The sequence below is a fragment of the Telmatherina bonti genome, assembly GCF_933228915.1.
Source record: "Telmatherina bonti genome assembly, chromosome: 19".
Lineage (NCBI taxonomy): Eukaryota > Metazoa > Chordata > Actinopteri > Atheriniformes > Telmatherinidae > Telmatherina > Telmatherina bonti.
The window spans coordinates 16756791-16781203 of NC_136617.1; the positions used below are offsets into that span (position 1 = coordinate 16756791).

Sequence of the window (24413 nt, forward strand, 5' to 3'; positions counted from 1 at the left end):
AATGTTTAATCTTCCGGCTGAAGCTGAAGTAACACTGGTGGCTATTTTCTCAGATTTAGAAAGTCTCTCCAGAGACATCACACTTATTCTCCTCATGACCTTGTAGTTAGACCTTGTAGTTAGACCTTGGAAGCAGAACCTTTTTTTTCTCCACATCAAAAGTAAATTTTTCAGTAAATTTCCACACAGATAGTGAATATTAGTGTTTATCATTTACTGTTGCCACTTGCTGTGCAAACCCATCCATTTTTTTCTTTTTTGGTGCAATTTACCTCATACATAACCATTCCTGCTGTTTTTTCCTTGTTCCGGTCCACACCCTTTCACAAAAGTAGGCCCCAACATGTACAAAGAGATTTCTAAGTGTCCCAGTAGCATATTTGGCATGACATGAATACAAAACATTCTGGCCAAAATGGAATTTAACCCGTGGAGCTACAAGAAAAGATGACAGCTCCATCATGATATCCCACTATCTGATATTCTAGCAGATCCCGCCTGGGAAGAAGAAGGCCGTTTACACAGCAGGCAGGGAAATAAAAGCCACAAGAGTTTAATGACCAGTATGTCAAGCTTGTGAAACAAATAAAAGAAATGGTTATGTGTAGCTTTGGCTTCCAAATACCAAGTGCTCTTTGTTGCACTGCATCACCTGATTTGCATTACTAATATTTTCCTTCTTTGCTTGCACAGAAACGGGAAGTGAACATGAGCGCCCTCTCCACTGACAGGAAGCCACATGTGGATTATGGTGTTCAGATCCGCTTCATAAAAGACCTCCATGACACAGGAGGAGGATACCCAGATAAATCCAAAGGAAGCAACAGTGCAGCACCTTCTCCCAATAAATATGGTGTCGCTGTGCGCGTTCAGGGCATCTCTGGACAGCCCTACGTAGTCCTGAAAGATGGAGAGAAAGGTGACTCATATGGAGTCCAGCTAAATACTCCCACCCCCACTTCAGGGCCTCCTTCACCATACAGCAGTGCTCCCAGACTTAATAAAGAACCAGCAGAACTTCCTACCCCCTACAGCACTGTTGTAAATCCACCACGCTCGCCTGTTTCTACAGCAGAGGATGAGGATGCGGATGGGGAGGTTTTTGGGAGCCCTCTTAGAAGACCTCCAGGGGATGGTCAAGCTGGAACACAAGGGGAGGAGGAAAGTAAAACTGGAAGGGAAAGAGAGGTGGAAATACAAAAAGCTGAAACCCAACTCAAAGCAACAGTCAATGAAACGGAGAAAAAAAAACATCCGACTGGTGCGGAAGAGTATAATGAAGCAGGACTGAAACCTGTTAAGTTTAATGCTCCAGGACCCAGAGGGGTTAATCCAACTGGCTCTGGCCTCACAAGCTCCTTGGGTCGATACAGTGGAAAGAAACAAGCTACACATTCCTCTTCACAGTCTTTCCCACAACCTCCAGCATCAACTGACAGTGAACCTACTCCAGCAATTGACACCAAGTCCCTGGCTCCTATCAATAAGCTCATCAGTAAGTTTAACAGTGGAGCACCAGCGAGCGCCCCGCAGACCAGAGGCCGCTCTGGAGCAAGACAGCGGCTCCAATTCGATGAGCGCAGAAGGTCTAGAAGTCTTGATGCCAGAAAAGATGAACAGCCAGAAACTTTACTTCCTTCTCCCACATCTCCCACCCTGAATCCTTACACTGTTCCTCTCGCTACATCTTCCAATTTACTCATGTCATCTGCTCCAGCAAGTAGCCTAGGGAAGAGTTTTACATCTTTCGCCAAGGTGACAGCACCTCAGGCCCCCAAGGCAAGCTTCAAGTCACCAGAGAAGTTTGTTGCCAAGGACACACCTCCAGCTATTGCAAAAAAGCCTGTAAGAACCGGGGATGGGAAGCTAATGAGCACTGTATAGATGGGAATTGTTTTTGATTCTGTTTAATACTTTTGTTGACTCTCCATTTGAAGGAAATACTTCCAACCAGTCGGAGTCCAAACACAGAAGTCATCAACAGGAAAGATGTTCAAGTCAACAAGGCTTTATTCATCAAAGACAGGTTGGTAGAAGTGTAAGATGATATTTAAACTATCTGTGAGTCACATTTATCTCTCATACTTTTTCTAATGTTTCCCCATCAGCCCCAGTGAAAGTGAAGGATTCCTCAAAAAACAAGTCAACCTCATCCATCAGACTATTGACGGAATAAAGGTACCATCGAGCTGATATTTTATAAATGTATATTTGATCTTTATTGCAGTTTGATCAGCAAATTTATAATTCCTTGTTGCCTTGGGAAAAAAAATACTGATATTAGTCTGAATGCCTGAAAGAGGCACATTGTTGAGTTAGTAAAACACATCCAGGCACTTCATTTCCACCCTCTTTGTACAGTATTTAACACCTGCACACACAAAAACCCTGTCACTTTGGGGTACATTTCATACAACCATTTAAAAAGAAAAATTTAAAAAACTACTGGGAAAAGTTAAGAAATTTAACATTTCTTAAAACAGTTAAATAACAAGATATTTAAATGTCTCAGGCTTTGATTGGTTACTTCAGTAAATTGGTCATAAATATGATTTACTTTTGAGAACAACTATCCAAAAACAAGCAATAACCTGGCAATATTATGGAAAATGTGTTTACAAAGCAGACAGATATCAAAACAGAGTACATGTGACTCAAGTTAACGTTCACAAATTTTAGACATGTCAGTCACACCCTCGAGTATGTAATTATTGTAGAATTATTTTCTGAATAGACCATAAAAGTAAATGATCAGAAGGTATAAATTGAACTGATAATATCATAATTCTCTTAGCCATAGATTCCAACGGCTTGGCAGCTTCTATCCAAAGATAATATTATTTATCTCGTGTTGTAACTTGGCTTTGCAAGGATACAGTTGGCTTGTTACTATGGACAAAGCTAGTCTAGTAGCTAGCCTTGACCTAGGCTACTAGTTAGCCTAGCTCTCTGTTTAGTCATTTCTACAGGGTGAACTAGCTATTAGCTGTTGCTAGAGTAAAAATAAATAAATAAAACAAAAACTCCTTTCCTGCTTAGTATTTTTATATTTTTATTTTGACATATTTCAAAAAGCTAAAACTCTGTAGTCAGTAGACTCAAATTTATCATTACAGACAATCCAACTAGCTGCTGGGCTGAATCCAGTTGGCATGATGATGGTCTGTGCTGAATGGTGGTCTGGTCAGGATGGGAGTTGTTTTGTCATTAAAGCAGACCTTCCAGTGAAGCTAACAGATGGGTGGCAGCCAACCTTCTCTACGGAGAAGATGAAGTTTCTTTTTCATTCACTTTGTCTCCGAGGATCCTCTTTTGGCAGGCCAAAAAATGTTAAAATTAAGGAGCAGGCTGACTACACCTTTGTCAGCTTTTGTCCCATATTTTGCTCCTTTGTGGTCTGTGGCACCTCTTTGAAACAGATTGTTCCAAATTTATTAGAACACTGCAAGTCTTCCTTTAAATTTGCATCCTTTTGCATAAATCTACATATAAAAGTTATTCCTTTGTGCCCTTATCCTCTCATATTACATGCCTTGATTATGTATGATACCTTGTTAAGTAGTTGTCGCTGTGTTTGGGGCCATAGCTGCTTGTGAATTATCTGCCTGTCTCTTGGCAACGATGCACCTGCAAGGGAAAGCTCAGTGTGATGAGAGCTCAGTCATTGAGAGCCATCAATAATTGAGTTGGAGTGGAACCATGCACCAGCTGGAGGTTGTCATGCAGGATGGGTTAGATCCTTTTCTGAGGGGTACTGTTGTACAAAACCCCCTAGTTTGTCATGACATGAACACTGTCCTCTTTAATTTAGTGGCAACAATTTCAGGCTTTTCATAAAGAATCATTTAATCTAAAATAAAGCTGGAAACAACCTCCTTCTGCTAGCATGTTAGCTTACTGTTAGATGATGACCTCTTTGTTGCCATAGTGACAGTTGTCTAAACAAAAACATTTAGTTTTAAAATTTACAGTAGATTACATCTGGTAAATTCAAATATTATACTTCAGTTGAACTTTTATTTTATCATTAGATTATTTATCAGCAGTTCTGTTTTTAATGTATCAAACTTCAGAAAAACTCAGATTACTTTAGCTGGACTGAATAAAATGTTTGTGGGATATTTAAATGCAGCCTCTGACAACAAAAATACAGCTGACTTTTCTGAAAGTGAAGTCTGTTGGTGGTTTTTGTCATCAATAACTATGTCTTTTTCTTTATCTGTTAGCTGTAAAAAAAAAAAAAAAAAAAAAAATGCCATCTCATGCTGTAAAATGATACGGATTCAAAGTCAGAGAGGAAAACCCATAAATTAAGTAAATCAAATCATAACCAGAAACCAACGTTACTAAGGGCATTTATAAGATAAGAATGATAAAACATAACAAAAAAACTTGAACTCATATCAATTACCAGTGAAAAAGTTGTTTTTCCTCCAGTTTAACACAAAATGTTGAAAATGCTCTGCAGTTTTCTGACAGAGATAAAAACTCACTGAGGTTTGATAGCTTCACTGATGGTTGTCATGACAGCCAGTTCAGATGAGTCCAGTTCCACAAGCCTTCTAAAACAAAACATAAAACAGTCTTTGCATGGTTGAGATAAATCCTGACTTTCTGTCACTCTGCCACCAAATTTCATTGTAAGCAGCACATTGGTTTGATGATGATAAAAGAAAAATATCCAGAGCACGAGTTGGTGAGAATGAATCTGAAAATGATCTATGGCTTATTGAGTGAAAATGTGTTTGTGTTTGTTGTTAAATGTAGAAAAGATCATAGTGACACAATTCAAGGTTTCAAGGCCATTCAATTTAAATTCAATAAAATCCAAAGGTAAAGTAGATTTATGATGAATTACATTTCCTTAAAATTTAATTTAGAATAAAGAAAATAATGTAGCAAAAAATAAATTAATTTGAATACCATTAAAATTTCTTTATTTACTTTGTATTTAATTTAAGATCATTTCTATACTCTAGTATTTGTCTGATCCAGCATAGGATGGCACTGATAAAAAGATATACAAATACAAAAATATGAAATGGGGCATATGAAATAAGTGATGTAAGGTGCAAAAATAGTATAGTTAAATAAACTCATCTTCTGTCTGTGTTTTAGCTTTCTCTCCTTTATCAAAGACATTCTTGGACATTCATAGGCTTGAGCAAACATTATCACTAAACTAATCCTGGGCAGTTTTTCTTGTCCAGCTCTTGAAAATACAAAGAAATAAGAGTTTGATCAAGACTTTTGAGGAATTCTTGCATGAAATATAAAAGATTCCCAGACTGTCTATTTGCAGTAAAACGTTGTCTTTCTTCTACATGAAAAGTCCTTTATAAATAAAATTTGATTGATTATTTGATTCATTGACGTAAGTAAAGGGAAAACAGTCATTTTGCTTGAAATTGATTTAATATTTTATTTGAAGCCCCTATCTTGCAAGTGAATTGTGAAGCAGGGTGCACACTCCTTGATCACTACTGATGTTTGTGACTCACCCTGAATCCTCATGGTATGTTATTGACTGATTCACTTCAGTGTTACAAGCTCATTTCTGTCAAAGGGAGAGTTAATGCACTGTCTGCCTGTTTGTGCCCCAGCTTCCCAGAGAATCAGTTAGCTGTGTGCTCTGAGTCTGCCGATCAATGCTTGTTTGTATGGGAACTGCACAAAGGAACAAACTGCTCAACAAAGACTAATAATTTTACTTTATCCAATTTGAAAAATAGCCAGGCTTAGCAACAATTCAGTTAAGTGGATCCTTCACAGGTATCAATACTAAAGTTAAAGAACTGCTTTGAGGGAAACCGAGTACTGTACTGGAGTTTGTGTTTCAACACTACAGCAACTGAGATATCCAAGATGCATTTTGCAAAGGAATGTACAATTATTGGTCTTAAGAAATTACAAAATAACTAATATAATCGTCCTACCATGAGTTTGGTAATTGCATTGTCATTAAAAACCAAAACTAATTATTTTTATTGCTGTATCTTAATCACTGCAAATGAACTGATGTGCCGCTCTGACTTTCAATTCTTATTTGACTGCTGATGTGTTAAACATTGCAGTATTCTTTAATAATATTGTTCATAAAAAGGAGGACTAAACTGATGCAATCTACACAAAGTGCTTAAATAAGCCAATAGCATACTTATTCCCTTCTGTCTTATCTTTGGTTAATTATCCCTCTCCAGAGAGAAACTGAACAAGATTATCTACAAACCAGCCTTGAGGGAATGAGAAAAAAGTGAAACAAATTTGTACAAAATATATCTTTGTAATCTATCACTGATGTGTAAAAAAAAAAGCTAAGGTCCTCTGAGGAGCTGAAACATCTGTGAGCGTAGCTTTGTCTCCCTTTTCTGTCTGAGTGTCTGCGTGCCTGTAATGAGTGTGTAGGAGGATAAGAGATGTTTCAGGGGCAGGCCACATTAGTGCCTGTTTTTGAGAGAGAGGGAGCCTTTTCCAAACAGCGGAGTGGTGTGGGCGAGGAAGGAGCTGTTTCTCCGGCTCTGCTCCCCTGAAGCTTGTGAGAAGAGTTGCACATGTGGGGAAAATCACAATTTTTTCAACGATATCTGAGCACACTGGCAGGGCTTGTTCTCTCAAAGATTTTGACTGTCAGAAACTAGGGCAAAGAATCTTAGCTGGGTTTAAGATTTTTTTTAGAAACACATAGAGCATTATACATGTTTAAGGTGGCACTCTGTTGCCATATTTCCAGCCCTCCTCTCTGTCCTTGTGCTCCTTTACTTTTATCCCATTTTTTAGGCTCCTCCATACTATGTGTGTGTGTTTTGTACAGAAGGAAGGTTCTGATGGAGATGTCAAAAAGGGGAATTTTGAAGAACTTCAGGACAAACTCAAACGCTGTCAGAGAGAACTGCAGCAGGCGCAGGATGAGTAAGGATGTGTTTTTTTTATGTTTTTGCATCCTCAGATCTTTGTCATTGTGTATAGATTTATACACAATTATGGACATAGTGCAAAAGTTTCATGCATTGCAAGTTTACACACTTTTTAGGAAGAAGCTACTGCAGTTTGAACAAAGATCCAAACTTGACATGTTAGGGAGTGAATTGCTTTGGATAGTCAAGAACAGGGGTGTCCATTTCTGGTCCTTAAGGGCCACAATCCTGCAGGTTTTTCATGTATCCCTGCTTAAACACACTTGACTCTAATTAATTAGACTTTGTGCAGAACTTCACAGGCCGTTGGATCCATTCAATGAAAGTCAGGTGTGTTGGATCAGGGATACACTGAAAACCTGCTGGTCAAGAAGCAGAAGGCAGAAGTTTACCATAAACAGCAAGCTGTTTAAATCCCAATATCACTTTCTACAGTTACAGTATTACCTATCTATCTGTCTGTCCATGTCAGCTCCAAAATTACACCCTCAAGTTTGATTCTAGTTGGCAACCATACACATGGACAACGCTTCAGCTGTAAACTTTCAAATGAGACAAAAGTTGTACTGTCTGGCCACAGTGACTAAGAATTTGATTGCTAAAGTAGATTATATCTGCTCACATTACACCTAATGACAAGCATGGTGGTGGTTGCGTCATGCTCTGGGTGTGTTTTGTTGCAAGTGGAACTGCTAGACTGCACAAGTAGACAGTGCAATGAAGAAAACAACGTTTGACTATAATCAGCAGGATATTTCTGCACAGGCCCTAACTGTACCTAAAACTGTTGGTTTAATAAAATCTAACCTTAAGCTTTAAGAGTAGTTTGATTTTGGCATTAAAGAAAGTGTAATGGATTGAGCTAAAGGACATTCATCTTTTTCTTTTTATTTACTTATGAATAGTTTACACAAGAAAGTCCGTAAAACCTCTAGATTTTTACATGTTTATTTAGTATATACTAGAACTGCCCAGCATGGTCTGGAGTTTATAGTAATTATCTAGTTATTGCGACTGGCAGCAATATTACAATCTTAATAACAACTGTGTGTGCAGACTTGCTGCCGAGCGTATGGCCAGAGAATTGGCTGAGTCCCGTCTGCACCTTTTGGAAGATCAGCTCGCTCAACTTCAAGAGGAGTTGAGGAGGGTTTCAGAAAACTCACCCCAAACGGATTCCCTTCAGACGGTCTGCAAATTGAATGAAAGCGAAAAATATACCATCAGACTTCTGTCCAGACCTTTTTTTTTCAATCTGTAGCCTTCTTCTCTGTAGGATGTGATGACCTTACAGGCCCAGCTAGCCGAAGCAACGCTGTTACGACACCACCAAGAGGAAGTGCTGCACCAGCGAGAGCGGGAGCTGACCGCCCTGAAAGGGGCACTGAAAGAGGAGGTGGAGTGCCATGACAGAGAGATGGAGGCTCTGAGGGAGCAGTACAGCCAAGACATGGAGAACCTGAAGAAAACCATGGAGCAGTTCACTCAGGTGCATTTCCAACACCTTACTAAGAATCAGTCAGAGTCATTATGTTGTTAAACCATGTAGGTCAGGACACAACTTTATTTTTTCTATTTTTTTTTTTTATTGTTACTTTTTTGTATTTTCAGTAGATATTTTACAGTGTAAAGCAGCAATTATTCATCATGTAAAAGGTTTAACAAAATCAAGAGTGGGACTGAGAGCTCATCCTCTGCTAATTCCAGGCTTCTGTTCTGCAGCATTAAAAAAAAAAAGTTATTCAGATATTCACCAAAAATAATGACTTCCTACAGAGCAGCCGGAAAAATCATGAGGGATTTTTTCCTACTAATCCATTAAGTAGAAGAATAGTGATGCACAACAAGACTACTGATTAGGGAAAAGATAAAAAAAATTTTGCTGTTTGATGTGAGCTCTGTGATCTTTAGATGATTATTTTTAAGTTATAAATAATTCTGACTCTTTTGCTACTAAGTAGATGTCTTCTGTTGCATGTTTGTGCTTATTTCTGAAGCAGGATATTGTTCTTTTCATCTTGTTTAGGTAACATGGAAATATTGACAAAACAGTTTTATGTTACTTAACCAAAATTAGACAGTTGAAAATTAAGAGCAAACCAGACACAAGTAAATCTAGTAATAAAAGAATGAGTTAATTAAAACAATGTTTTCCCAAAGTCGGTTTTAACATTTCTTTGCTTTAATGCTACATCTTTATGCATCAGTAATCAGATTTGATGACCATGAACTAAAAAGAAGCCATAGATTGATAAATATCATCCTTCACTTGTATTATAAATAACACAGGTAGCCATAATACCGGTATTAGTTGTTATTAAAAAATGAAAATCTTACCTGAAAAAGCTCTTGCACAGTAATTATAAAACATATTTCTTACATTTTGGATTGATTTTGTTATGGTTGTTATATTGTAGTCTGCTGATGACAACTTGAGATAAACACAGTTTTAAAAAGTGTGTTTAATGTAGGTTCAGGAGGAGAACAGTTAAATTTCATTTGCCATGCAGTTTGTGTCCTGCATGACTTATTTGGGTTATAGTTACTCAGGCTTTGATGTTGTATCTGCCTATCACGCCCGCATGCTTTGTCTTGCCATTATGTACTATATAGTATGCAGTCAGCATGCTAACAATGAGTCGGGGTATAAAAAGGTCAGGTAGCACCCAGTGTGCAGAGCCTATAGGGACGCAAAAAGAAACACCTTGCTACTTCTGACTCAATGGAAAACTTGAAAAATATAAATTTCTGTTGTACGGTTTCTACTGGGTAGATATTTTTGGAGTACTGCAGGATCCGACGTGGAGGAAATTTAGAGGAATATAGAGATATACATCATTATACAGACTGCAGAAATGGTAACAGCTGTGTCAGAGAAAAAGCAACTTGCATCCTGAGAGCAGGAAGCAAGCAGACACACTCACAGTAGCTTTTGATGAAGTGATTTATATGGCACTGGGAAGCGTAAAGTAGCTGAATTGCTGCACGTAATGACAGCAACATGATTAATCTTGCACACTTGATGGTGTTAGTTTTCATGTTGAAGAATTTCCTTGAGGTTGATGGAGGTATGAACTGAAAGATGTGGCCTTCTACTCACTCAGAAATCAGAAAGAAACAGCCTTTTGAGTGAAAATGTGATTGATCTTAAAGTCTTAACAATTGTTTTACAAATCATGAGAGAGAGATCATTTGATAAGAGGGGTCAAATATTTCAAACAGTCTCCATTAAACCTGAAATGAATTGTATGTTTGCGTGTGGGATCAGTCCCAGGAGGAGATCGAGGAGGAGCGGGAGAAAGTGAACGCTTCAATGTTGATGATGGAGGAAGAGCTGGAGGGTTCCAGACATCAGGGAGAGCAGTGGAGGATAGAACTGGAGACCACCACCCAGGAGCTGCACAGCACCAGAGAGGAGTTAGTATCTATAAATTTTACTGCCATAATTAAAAGCATTAATGCTTAAAAAAAAAAAAAAAAAAAAAATCAGCAATGACACAATTAAGAGGCTATTCAGTCTGCATAAGTGGTACAATACCTCATTAGCCAGTCACTAAAAATAAAAAAAAATAAAAAAAACATATTTAATATTTAATCATTTTGCTTTTTAAAACCAAAACAGTCACATTGTGACTTTTTAAATGGATGTTTTGCCAGAAATAAGGTTACACTGATCAGTGGTGAGCTTGGGCTAGTGTGCACCATCTTTAAAGATGTTTTTCTAGAAAAGAGTTCAAAGACTAAATTAAATTGCTCTCAAGACAGACATCTTTTAGAAGCTTATTTCATTACAACATTACAAGCTATTCCTCCACAACAAGCAGAATATATGAATGTTAGCAGCTTTAGCTCACAGCCATTCTTCAGTATCATCTTTTAATCTTCATCATGCATTAAACTATGCCTTAATTACCCTTTAGTAAATCTGACTTGGGTCTGTTATACTTCTCAGAAGTTCTTTTTAATGCATGCACCCTCTCACTTGACTCTCCTTTGGCAGGAACGGGAATCGCTCCAGCAGCCCAGCGTGAGAGAGACGACTCAGTCTCGCTCTGTTTGCTTTAAGTAGATTTAGCGTGGTTTTGATCAGAACCCAAAATTCATTCCCTGAAATTCACCTGATAGGCTCCTGTCAGAGTGGATTTTGTATCTGATGATGTCTTTTTTTGATCATTAGATCAGTCAATCTTTTACTAACAGTAGTCTCCTGATTATAAAACTCAACTGTGTCAATGTTGATCAAGAAATCATTCAAGTGCAGTTCTCTGCACTGATTTTATTCCCTTAGTTTTATTGTACATCTCGGTTTGAGATACTGATGAACTATTAGAGTTTTGTTTTGTTTTTTTGCTTAATTCCAAAGCAAGCATTAAATGTTGTGTTGGTGACTTGATTTAGAGCTTTAGTTTTACTTTCTTGTGTTTCTGTTTGACATAGCATATGCTGTGTTGACACCAAGCAGCCACAAGATTAAAACCATCCCTTTAATGTCAATTTTTATTATAATTTGTTTAAATTGATACCCAATTTACTTGGGTATCAATTTTAAGAGAGTCCTTTGAGTTTGTTGCCAATCCCATCCTGGACATGTTGCAGATTAATCTATCAAAACGTGGTAAACTGAGAGTTTACCAGCAGATTCTTTAAGTCCTGTATGAAGTTAATGCAAACCAACCTTTACTGGAATAAGCTCTAGGGAGCATCTTTAACTCTTTTTGTGCACAACAGGATGCCTCCTTCCATTGCTCCATGGCTCATATTTAACACTTGCATGTCCATTGCCAGGATATATGGTTATGGATAGATGCAAGCGTGAGTTCTGATCTGTGTGTGTGTGTCTGCTTCTCATCGCCATTTAAATCAGTGTGTATTCAGACAACTGATTATAGCCAGCATGAAGGCTTTCAGCAGCCTCTGCTGCAGAAGCACCGCTGAGGGAATTGGTACAGCCTTCATTCCTCATGTGCATCAATAAACTTTGGCATCCAGTCATCAGGACTTCATTGTGAACACACAGCGCAGGCCTTTTTACCATCACAACAGAACCAATAGAGCTTTTAAAGAAGCAAAGAAGCCAAACATATCCATATGTTAATATGACAATATTTGTTTTGTGTATCAGTGGTTTTGATGCTGTGGCTGAACAGTGTTTTACATTCTTTACGCTTGTGTTGGTGTATTTCCTGAAGCCTCACAGTGTGTTCACATGTCAGAGATGTCTTACTGAAGATCTGCTCTATCTCCACAGGTTGAAAATGTCTCGTTTCGAGAAAGAAAATGCAGAGGCAGCCCTAAAGGATCTTCAGGATTCACGGCTTTCTTTAAAGAAAGGAACTCCAGCATCTGATGATAACCGTTCTTTAACTGAGGTAGTTCCCATAGTCATGAAGCTGGGCGATTATTCTTACCATGTGGGTGAAAAGCAGGGGTTGGATTCTGTTGTTTTAAGGTGCTTTTGCTATTATATGGAAAAAAACACACTTTACAGGACTGTGATTACAGGTTTTTCTTTACTTGATCCCCCCTCCATTTGGTTTTTCTGCAGAAAAAAAGACTCATATCATCACATTGTTTTGCACCGTGGCACATTCCTCTTATTCACACACAGTATTCATCTCTGATTACTTATCCCAAGGAGCTTCAGCGTTGCCATGACGATTTGAAGCGAACTCGAGCTGATCTGGACAAACAAAAGGGTGAGCTCGACGACAAAAATGAGGCTCTCGAAGCTCTTCAGAAGGCGAGTGCGGAGAAAGAGGCCGCGCTTCGGTCTGAGATCACCAAGCTGAAGGAGCAAATGCAGAAAGGCAAGGCTGAGCTGGAAAAGGCACTCGAGAGAGCAAAGGAGGTGAAGCATTTTCTAGGCTCTGTAGCAAAGAAACAACTCTAAAAATATGAGAAATTTTAAAAGATAAAAGAACAACACTAGCATCATTCGATGTGCAAAAAGCAAAGAAGAAATAAATGTGTCCATATTCCAAAAATGACAGAAATCGTACATTAATCACTAGTAAAACATTGAGCGGTATTGTTTCCTTATCTTTTCTCCACAGGCATCATCAGGGACTGCTGGAAAGACAGTGGTGGACCATGGCACCAACCAGGAGTTGCAGGAAGCAAATGCTCGCCTCAGAGAGAAGCTGGCCCGCATGGTACTAGACCAATAATAAATATATAGTGCACATGCACACACTTAGGCATGCATGCAAAATTATGTAAACACAAACACTGTACAAAAACAAAAGGGCTGTCCACCCACACAAACCCTATTTTAAGCCAAGAAATGTGAAGTAAATCCCAGGAAATCTCATGTAAGCTCATAGAATAATCCCTACGAGATGAATTTACACAAAATATACATAGTTTTTTGTGTGTGCTGGCGCAGCAGTGTATTACAGATGTTGCAAAGTGCTATATACTTTTATTGAGCAAGGGTCATGTAAAGACTGCAGATAAAGAGGATGCAAATGGATCTGACCTGCTCTGCAGTAGTCCATGGCAGTGTAGTCAGTGTGTCAACTTAAAACTGGACCTCAAAGGCCCGTATTATTCCCATTCCTCCAAATTTACATGCCAAGCAGAGCTAACCAAACAACAGTTGGACCTGCTTTACTTTGTATATTTGTTTTGACTTAAATAGTTACAGATATATTTTTTTTCTTTTCCTTTGTTTGTTTGTAAATAACTAAATAAGTCAGTTTGCTATAAGCTCATGTTCATGATCATATTTTGTCATTTCCAGACAAGGCTCCACTCCAGTATCCCACGCAGCTCAGAGGCTGAAGAGGAGCTGGAGGTCCTGGAGGAGGAAAACCGTTCCCTGAAGACTCAGCTAGAGGAGGCCAAAAGAGGCAGCAGCCGCCTGAGCAAAGAGAGGGATGAGCTGATCCTGAGGCTTGAGGAGAGGGATCTGGAGCGGGAGGCGTTGAAAAGGGGCAAAAGTGACCTGGAGGAGCAGAAGAGGCTGCTGGACCGAGCTCTTGAGAAGATTAACAAGGAGGTGTGAGAGTGTGAGGGTTACATAAAGGTCCCAGTTTGTTGATACATGCAGATGCTGTCATCACCTCCACTTCTCTTTTTTTTTTTTTTTACTGCTGTGGTCTCAGATGGAGGTGTTGATGGGAGATTCTCGTCAGTCGGTGGCTGCCCTGCAAACACAACTTGATGACTTCAGGGAGCGCTCGAGGAAGGACTTGCAGGAGGCGCAGCGTAACAGCAAGGACAGGCTGGCTGAGCTGCAGAGGGCTCAGAGCAGCCTGAAGACTCAGCAGGAAGAGGTGAGCTGCATGGAAAGGATGAAAAGCTACATGTAAGACAAAATTCAGAGCCACTTTAATGTTTATTGTTAAAAAAAAAAAAAAAAAAAAACACTAGATTTTTATTGCTGTTTGTTCATTTTTAAAATTTCTTTAATGCTGAATAAGACGCAAAGTTAAAAACTAAATAAAATGATAAAAATGCAAGGATATCTGTGAACAGAACAAGATTTGCTGTAAACTGAGTTTCCGGCTTCAAAGACACAACAGGTGAAGATGGATCCTTGGTATCTTGAAACTTGAATAACCAGAGTAAACACAATATTTAACTTATATCAAATATATATAATAATTATTTTCAGGCCTTTTCTAGTTAGTCCTTATCAAAAAACCTTAGGAGACAAAGATGGATGCTGGTTTTTGAACTGTTCACTGGAACAAGTCAGATACCGTCATTTCCAAGCGATAAACTACTTTTTTCACATGATTTGAGTCCTGCGGCTTAAATTATGATGTGACTAGTTTATGGATTTTACTGGCTAATGAGCAATTTTGTGCTTCATGCACACATACTCATCATGCAAAACACACAAAGGAATGTATATGATACAGCCTTCTAGTAAAAGGTGATCAATGTGGCTGTTGAAGAAGGAAGTAGCGCTACTACGCGCTGGGTGAAGGTGCGGCTTATATTCAGATCCGGCTTATATCCAAATGCGCTCTGTAGTCCGGAAATTACAGTAGGTCAATCTGCCCTGTTGTCAAAAGGTTTTTGCCATTCATGATTTCCAAAAACAGATCTAAAATTGTATTTGGCAGAATACAAGGCTATTTTTTTCAACTTCAGCTTCTGTCAAGCAGCATTTCTGGATAAAGTTGAGTTTTTCTTTCCATTGTAGCGTTCATCTTTTCACTGGAGAGTCAGAGGACACTCAGTGATTTCCATCAAAAAAATCATGTCTGTCTTTCTGTGGATCAAAAGCATTTAATCAAGACTTAAATAAAGAACTAATAAATGCTTTTGACACAATTTCCCATGAAATATATTGGGAATGTGTGTCCAGACATTTGACTGGTGGTGTGAGCAAACATTAGATGGAACTACTGTCAAATGTTGCACAGAAATTCAGAACTTATTGACAATAAACCTTAATTTGTAATTAATTTGTAACTCTTCAGTCTGGAAATGATGACTTTCACATGTCTGATATACAGTTTACGATCATAACCATTTTTACCTAACATAGTTTAAATGAGAATTTCTAAAAATTCAAGATGAAGTGTGGAAAAAAACAATCTCTGAAAGTGTGGAAGTTTCTCATAACGCAGCCTCGAGCTCTGAATTTAACTTTGGGGGAAATTAGAGGGCAGAAAAACTAAAAATGGATGGAATTCTTGTAAAAGCTTCCATATGTCACCTGTTACCTGACTTCTAGGTGTCCCGACTGAGAAAGGAGCTGCTTTTGTGCAATGAAGAGCGTGAAAGTGCTCAGCTGGAGAGAGACCTTGTCAACAACCGCCTCAGGCACTTGGAGAGCGAACTAGAATCAGAGAGGAGCACACACACTGATCGCACCCGAGAGATCAGAAGTCTGGAGGTGAGGTTTCTGTGGTCAAAGTTCATGACCACGGGAATGTAAAGATAGTCGGTTCTAAATCAGGCGGGCCGTAACAGGTCAGCAAATGGTGTTAACACACGCCAAAGGGGTTAAAGGGCCATGTGAGTGAGGCTGATGTAAAAAGATGGCTTCAGCAAGAGGTTGTTTGATTAGATGAGTCCCAAAATGTAAATATGCTACATTTTGTGATAAGTCTGTATGTATTCACAGGATAAAATTAAAACACTGGAGATCGAGCTGGATGAGGAGAAGAGTAGTGTGGAGCTTTTGAACGATCGGGTAACCAGAACCCGAGATCAGGTGCAAAGCATCATTTGGATACACATGCAAACAAGCAGAGATGAAGGTCTGAACAGTTTACTGACTGCTTCTTTTCTTCCAACTCATTCTCTCCTCACAGGTGGACCAACTTCGTTCAGAACTGATGCAGGAGCGCTCAGCGAGACACGACCTGGAGATGGACAAGAGCGCACTTGAGCGACAGGTACTCGCCGATTCCCACAGAGGCACAACAAGCAGCTTTCTGAATAGGCTGTGGTTCGACAGTGTTATGATGTCACTCCCTTCATAGATAAAGGAGTGGAAGTCTCGTGTGGCAGACCTGGAGGGACAGACTCGACCCTCAGCTGGTGTCACCCTGCTGGAAAACAAGATTCAGGAGTTGGAGGAAAGACTTCGCAGTGAAGAAAGGTAGATGAATCAAAACTGGTCCTCGATCTTGCAGGTGTCGCTTCACAGTAAATTTACCTTTTTTTTTTTTTTGTTTTTGTAAAGCAAAACCTGTCAGCAGTGTTGGAAATGTATCACTTAAACTCTCCCGTGTGTTTCTAAGTACCTTCTTTGAATGTATTGCAAAAGGTAAATGTTTTAATGATGCCTCCATTGGGTTAATTAATTAATTTAATTTCTTTTTGGATTCATTACTTTTCCTGCAAATGTTTTGAACTAATAATTAAAAATGAAAAGACCAAGTTGCTCAAGTTTAAACCTTCCATCCATCCATCCATCCATCCATCCATCCATTCATCCATCCATCCATCCATCCATCCATCCATCCATCCATCCATCCATCCATCCATCCATTTCTTAACCACTTAGTCCAATTCAGAGTTGCGGGAAGCTGGAGCCTATCCCAGCAATCATTGGGCGAGAGGCAGGGTACAGCCTAGACAGGACACCAGTCTATCACAGGTTTAAGCCAAACAATATAAACCACATGTGGGATTAATACAGAGTTTTAATACAATCTGAAACTGTCATAGATTTAGCTGTGAATGAGGATGAAACATGTACATGTTACAGCTAAATACTAAGCTACATGGAACACTAACTTTTGGTAAACAGGACCCAGCTAACCAAACATGGGACACATAGTGTTTGTGTGGGACACTGAGGAACAGGGCTGAGAGGTAGTTAAAAATGCTAAAATAATTTCCAACTTCAAATATTAAAACTCATTCAAGAGACTTTACAATTCAGACAAGACCTTTAATATAATGAATATGTAAATTATACTACATGAGCATATCTTTCTAAACTATTTTGTGTACTTTTTCCCTTTGAGTCTGGAAAAGTGGCTTGATAAAAGCTTAGTACCAGTCTAATGACATGTATAAACAGTGAAGTTATTTTGTTGGTTATTTGACCTGTTACCTCATTTGGCTCCTTTGTACTGGTATGTACTGGTACCTTTGACGCATCAAGGGACCAGTACATCTTATATCATGTCACTTAATGCTATATCCTTCTCACAGTGTAAAACCCTGATACCACTGAGGCAAAAAGTTAAAAAAAAAAAAAAAAAAAACTGGTTTGCAACGCAAACCTTTTAGCAAACAATAGAAAATAAGAATGTGCAATGATGCACAAGGAATAGAAATGCTGTGCAGTCCCACTCAGAGAGGTACTCCTGGTAACTGTACACTTTCCTCAGGTTTGACCTTATGAACTATGTTGTTGAAACATTTTCAGCGGTATTAAAGAAGCTATAAGAATGCCCATTGGTCATACAAGAGTTCATTTAAATTGAATCACCACTAAACAACAAGGCACAAATACCCGTCAACAGACCTGTATCTGTAACTTAATTAAGCTAATTAAATTAACAAAGACATTACATTTTAAAAAACTAATTTTATAGTGTTTAACTTGGGCAACTCCCCTTTTCCGTACCTAATTACAAAGGCATGAATAAATAGCAAATATAGTCATGGATTAAATAACCCATAATAAAAATTCGATCTAGTTAAATAACAAAGAACTTAAACTTCCTGTTTAGCGAAAACAATTATCAAATCAAATCAAAAAATAAATTGAATTGAATAAAATAGTTTATTTGATCAACTGTAAGTGAAAATGCTCAATAGAATATGATATTTTAAAACAATTATAAGTGGTTTAAAATCCTATTCAATTGTCCAAATCGGTGTCTCGATATTAAGGATGATAATTCAGCTGCTCTAAATTCAAAATCAACTCATAAACTCTCAAACACAAGCTGGCACATTACAACAAACTTGCATTATGCATGTAGGGGAGCATGTTTCACGTGCAATAGTTATTAGATATATAATAACTGCCTTAAATTACAGCAATTCTTTTACATTGCAGAGAGAAAGCCAGCGTTCAGGCATCTCAGCGACGGATGGAGAGAAAACTGAAGGAGCTTAACGCAACATTGGACCAGGAGAGAAGCCAACATGCTGAGCAGAGGGATCAGGTGAATGGAAAGATTTGCATGCATGCTACTGTTAATGTTTGATGGATGCAAATACTCATGTTTTAGTAGTAGATATAATGTTAGAGGCCAATGACTTTTTTAGACTGAATTTTTAAATAGTTTTGTCAAGTAAAAGGATGTTCCTTGGCTCTGACTTGGCACCAGACTTGTGCAACCTTTGTTTTTAGTAATGAGTTATCTATGGGTAACATTTGGGCTACGCCTGCTGTTTAATCGTTAACGTAGTGTTATTTACATCTTTACATGATACTAATCTTAACCACTCTTCTTTTGACCCAAACCCAACCTCACTCGGTCACTAGAAAGCTCCCTGATCTCTCATCTCCTTTCCTCTTTCTGTTGTTGCATCATTTACAGCCTTATCTAATTCCTTAGAAACCCCACCAAACCAACGTCTTTAACCCCTTCCTGTGCTCCATAGTAGCCAAAACCTTCACCTGTGACCTCCCTCTGTTCCCCTCTAACCCCCTTCCTCTTCCTGTCCCTCCCCAGCTGTCCCTGCGTGTTAAAGCCCTGAAGCGGCAGGTGGACGAGAGCGAGGGGGAGGTGGAACGCTTGGAGGGAGTCCGCCGCAAGATCTTCAGGGACTTGGAAGAGCAGCAGGAGCTCCAAGAATCACTGAGGGCAAAAGTCACAGCACTGGAGGGCGAACTAAAGTAGGATATCAGTTCCAAGCAAAACGACTGATATGTAGCATGTGTGTGTGTGTGTGTTTACACTAGGTGGCACTATATAGTTACTTTCCACACTGAGCTGCAATGTTTGACTATCTGGAAATCTGAAAGGGTGTTAATGGGTTTTGTGTTGCTTGCATCATGTCAGGCGGAGGTCACAGCAGGCACATCGCACAGCTCTGGGCTCCTCCACTTTAAGCTCTGAGGAAGAGGATGGTTTCTGTGACAGCAACGTCAACTCCATCCTGAATGAGAGTCACCTACAGACCAACAATTGCTAGAGGAAGATGGCAACAACAAAGAAGCCTCTTTTTGAACCTCCCCCCAAAAAAGTGAAGGTGCCGGTTTCTGTGCCCTGGGTTTTATTTTTAGCACAGCAGACCAAAAGAGACACGTTTCAGGAGAAAAGAGTTACGTTTTGTTTTGGGGTTTTTTGGGTTTTTTTACCCTTTTTATCGCAAATAAAATCTCCTCACAGCTGTTAACTTTTTCCTTTCATGTGATCTTTGTAAATTCTTGTTAAAAGATTTATTACAGCAGCAACAAGATGACGCTCGACAGGCTTAAACTTGCATCATGCTTTTAAAAAGACTCACTGCTTTGTGTGTCTGTTTGATCAAACACACTTCCTGTAGGTTTAATTCCTCAACCAAAAAGCATACTTGCATTTATGTGTTTGCTTGTGCATGTTCAGTTAGAATTGTCAGTCTTGTTAGCCCTACAGGCGTGTTGTTGTTTTTAAAGCGATTAATGTAATGTTTTTTGTTTTGTTTTTTTTGTTTTTTTTTAACCTCTTGAATGTGACATTTATTGGCTGTTTAAACTGAGCCTATATTTTAACACTGTGTTAGACACCTGCTACTGAAGACAATCAAATAGACCAGACTGCAGACAAACTTTCTCCTGGAAGAATAACCTTACCCTCTCCCCCCTTAGTTCTACTGTGGCTTTATATATCTATGTCAGTTTAGATTCACATGCACGTCTTTATTCAAATGCCTTAAAAGCGAGCTTCATATTGAAATGTTCACCTCCACTTGTTTTGAGTTTTGTCTTTAAGCTGCTGCTGTTGTTGTAATGATACAAATAGTATTTCACATGCTTGCCTGTGCCTGCATCTTCCCACTGGAGGACTCAGTACATCTGATTTGTAAACACATTTCTTCTTTTTGCACCTGGCTGTTATGAATGTTGATCATGGTCTTTTAATAGTATTCTCAAGGTGTATATTACAGTTTAAAATTTTAATTAAGGTTGGTATGTTGTTATGATTGTGTTTATCGAGCAGGTAACATTTGTGTGTGATGTGCAGAACTTTGTAAGCTTCCCAAAGATTTTTGACATAGATTTTAAGATTTTGGACCTTGTCAATAAAGAGGGAAGAATATTGCATTTCTATGAATTTATTCCTTCTCTTTATCAGGCAGCATCAAGAATGTGTATGTCTGTGTATTTCAATTGATTTTCTTTTTCTTTCTCTTTTTTTTTTTTTTTTTTTTTACATTTCATTAGGTTTCCAGACATTACGAGCAAATTAGGTTAATTTGTAAACAGTGTGCAAGCTTTCCTTTGGTCAGAGTTTTCAAGGAAAAGTTGACACTTCTAATTTGGAGCCTTAGCACTTATTTTTCTCTATTGTACTTGCTACATATCACCCCAGGAGAAAATCTTTTCAAAGGTTTTCTCTGAAACTAGTGTGAATTTTCCTTTAATTTTAATTCATTTTATTTTTTATTTTCTTTGTGCAGCCTGTTTTAGATTTCACATATCAGAAAATAATAATAATCCTCTCATTGTTAACTTATCAAAAATAATAAAGCCTAAACATAATGTTTGGTATAACTAGGTTCAATAGCTATAGTTGTCAGATAGATTACCTTACATTTGACTGAAAGAATATGAATAATTTTCTGTTGCATGGAGATTGTGGCAGAGGTTTTGTGGTTTGTTCAAATGTAATTGAGCTTAAATTGAGCTGTGACGTTAGGATCTTTTTAAAGAGAGGTGGCTTTCTCCTGACAACCCTTTAAGCCAAGTTCGTCGGTCTGAGAAGTAGCTCTTTGGGGTTTTGAAGTTTTTCTAAGCGTAACATTGTCTGACTTTGAGGTGAACTGGCATCCCCTTCTGGGAAGCTGGGTAGCTGTATTGAATGTTTTCTGCTTGAAACTACATGACGGTGGAAAAATAGACTCAGCTATATAAATCCCTCTTATAAAGTTCTTCTTGAAAATCTTTGTTGATGTCTTTCCTCCTTGGCATACTGTAAACAGATGCCTGAATGTTCCAGACCAGAAAGCAGAAAAAAAACATGTGCATTTATTGAGGTTCTCTCACCAGGTGATGATCAGTTGATCAATTGCGTTCGATTGGCAGCACCTTCCCCTTTCCAATGCGAGCTGCTGTCAGCTTTGTAAAAAAAAATGTATTCAGAAAAAGTTACATTAAAACCCGTCATGCAACTTTATGTTTAACTTGTGTTTAACACAGTGTAAACTGTGTTGTGCCATGTAAGGCCTAGAGGAGATGCCTTGGGTGTTGGTACAACTTTTGGATTTACATACGAGGCCTACTGCTGTAGGCCTCTCTTAGATACAGTAAGTACTACTGTATTTATCAGATGTTTTCTTCCTCTTCTTCTTCTTCTTCTTCTTCTTCTTCTTCTTCTTCTTCTTCTTCTTCTTCTTCTTCTTCTTATTATTATTATTATTATTATTATTATTATTATTATTATTATTATTATTATTATTGTTGTCAGTATTAGTATTAGTATTAGTATTAGTATTAGTATTAATATTAGTATTAATATTAGTATTAAGAAGCAAGCACTACATCATTACTGCCTTATAAGGCCCTAAAATCAAAGTGGATGTATTGGTGTATTGTATCTGTGTTTTATTTTATTCTTTTATTCCAATCTGTACCTCAGGAATCTTTATGAAATTTGGTAAACATTGTTCTATAAGACAAGCCAAGCCAGATGAAAATGCTCTTGGAGCCATGTTCTGTAACTAACAGGAAGTAAGCCATCTTGTTTGATCATGACCATTTTGACTATTTGAAGACATTTCATTCCAACAAACTCCTCCCTAAAGATTTCATCATATTGCCTTCAAAGCTGCAGTAAACTCTGAAAGCAGGTCTTGTAAAATACTTTCAATTCCTTTAAAGGACTGTTCTGTTCAGTGTAGACAGCCCCTCAAATTTTGATATTTCACCATAAAACACAAAATTGATGTGTTAATTAAAACACATATAACAACCAGTATGGACAAAATGCAATAATCTATGATTGATGACAAACTTAACCTGAACATCTATTTGTAAATATTTTATCAACACCAATCACACCCCACCCTCTGGTGACAGATGTCACATTTACAGCCTGTTCCAAGGTCATCCCACATTGTCATTGCAGCCTTGGGGAGAAAGCAATTATACTGACTTATTTTACTCATTTGTCATGATTTCAGTGCATTCCTGTAAAAGGAACCATTTGAACCTCAGCACGTATCAGGAACCACTTACAGTCAAGCCTATGTGAAATCACCTGATGTCTTGAGCATCACGTCAGGGGACCTCTGTTTCAAGCCAGCAAGCTGTGAGGGTTATTCATCGCTGCGTAAAACTTTTATTCCAGTTCATTTCTCTAAGGTATGAGCTGGTTTCTGACTTGTCAACACAAATTTCCCCATAACAAGAAAGTCTCTAAAAAAAAACATACAGAACTTGACTTGCCACATTTTTGTCACTAACCAAGTTACAGTTAACATGCATGTCTGTCTGAACTTGGATCTTTAACTATCTGTATAAAAACCATGATCGTTTTATTGTTTGATCTCATTTGACATTTGAGTGGAAATTTGTCACATTTGTGGCATGTGGACGAGGCTCTTTCCTGGGATACAAGGAATTCACAACAGTCGGTTGGGTGTGAGTGAATTTGACCAGAAAAATCTGATTTGAGGTCATTTTCAATGTGATTTAACTTAATTCTTTACAGCTACTGAAAATGTCTTCGACATTTCATTAAATTTCTTCATCATAAACCATTATTTTCCTGTACAGGAGGTGTGTAAACCTGTCCAGGCTTTGAGAGTTTTCTTTCGGTTTTATTTCAATCCTTCTGGTATCGTATGCTTGTTTTCATTGTTTGTTTTCAATGGTATTATCATTCTCACCTGTGTGTATTTAGTCTTTTCCTGTTCTTGTTCATTTTTCTTCATACATTACATCATATTTTGTTCCTGGTGTTCTAGACATTTTAGACTCATCTTGTGTTTTGCCCCTTTGCTTTCCTTTGATAAGTTTGACAACTCATTGAAGTAAGTTTTGATTTTTTTTCTCCACTGTGCCTTCCATGTTCTTTGTTTGGGTCCAATCTTTTTATTGAAATAAAATATAGTTTTTAGCCTTCATTGATAGTGTTAAAAGGCAAGTTAGAGAGGAGAAATTGGAGATCAACTGTAGAAAAGGGCTGGAACAAAACCCAGGAGGCTGCAGCTTTCTCATCATTTGGTACATGGATAATGTGACCTGCTTGATCCAACGCAGAGTTATGGAGGTCTAGTGCTCATCTCAGGGGCTATCAGGCAGGAGATGTGGTGCAAATATGAATTGCTCAATAGGCTTGACTTGTTTTTTGTTTTTTATCCTGGAGCGTGCAGGTGTTGCTCAGTATCTTGCAGAAATATCTGCTGGTGCTGATGTTGAGTTTCAAAGGCACATAGACTGACAGCAAACCTAACATATGCTGGAACCGGTTTTAAAATATAACCAACCTGAGGCAAGTTCACACCTTGCAAGGCATACAGAGAATATAAGATCAAGGCCAGTTGGTGTTCTGTCTACCGAGCAAGTTTCACAGCTTTGTCTTCAAAAAAAGTCAGCAAGCCTGTTGATTTTATGTCAAGTAGAGTATTTCACAGACTGTCAGTCAGTATGGGGTCACCATCAAGAAGGTGGCAAGAGTTGAAGGTGTGAAAATAACATTTTATTCTACAAATTATTCTACAGGCTTTTCACCAAAGGGTGACAGTTAACCAAAGCCTGACCGTTTAGATGTCTTTGCTCTTCACCTAATTATATTCATGGCTTTTTTGGTGTTTTTGTATTATTATTGACCAAATGTAAACAAAGCAAGAGCAGATAATAACTTCTAACCTCTACTTTATTTCTCACAGGGTCATACAAAAGATAAAATACGACTTTAC

General features: G+C 38.3%; 1 protein-coding gene across 1 annotated transcript; it reads left to right on the forward strand.

Annotated features, from left to right (window-relative positions):
* Positions 1–708: 708 nt before the first annotated feature.
* cgnb (cingulin b) lies at positions 709–19484 on the forward strand (the record flags this gene model as incomplete). Its single annotated transcript, XM_079258696.1, has 19 exons — positions 709–1845; positions 1938–2026; positions 2109–2178; positions 6812–6909; positions 7971–8103; positions 8191–8403; positions 10183–10331; positions 12163–12283; positions 12550–12762; positions 12968–13066; positions 13657–13914; positions 14021–14191; positions 15607–15768; positions 16000–16089; positions 16190–16273; positions 16361–16479; positions 18400–18508; positions 19022–19185; positions 19352–19484. The coding sequence occupies 19 exons, from the start codon at positions 709–711 to the stop codon at positions 19482–19484; spliced, it is 3612 nt and encodes a 1203-aa protein (XP_079114822.1).
* Between the last annotated feature and the right edge of the window lie 4929 nt (positions 19485–24413).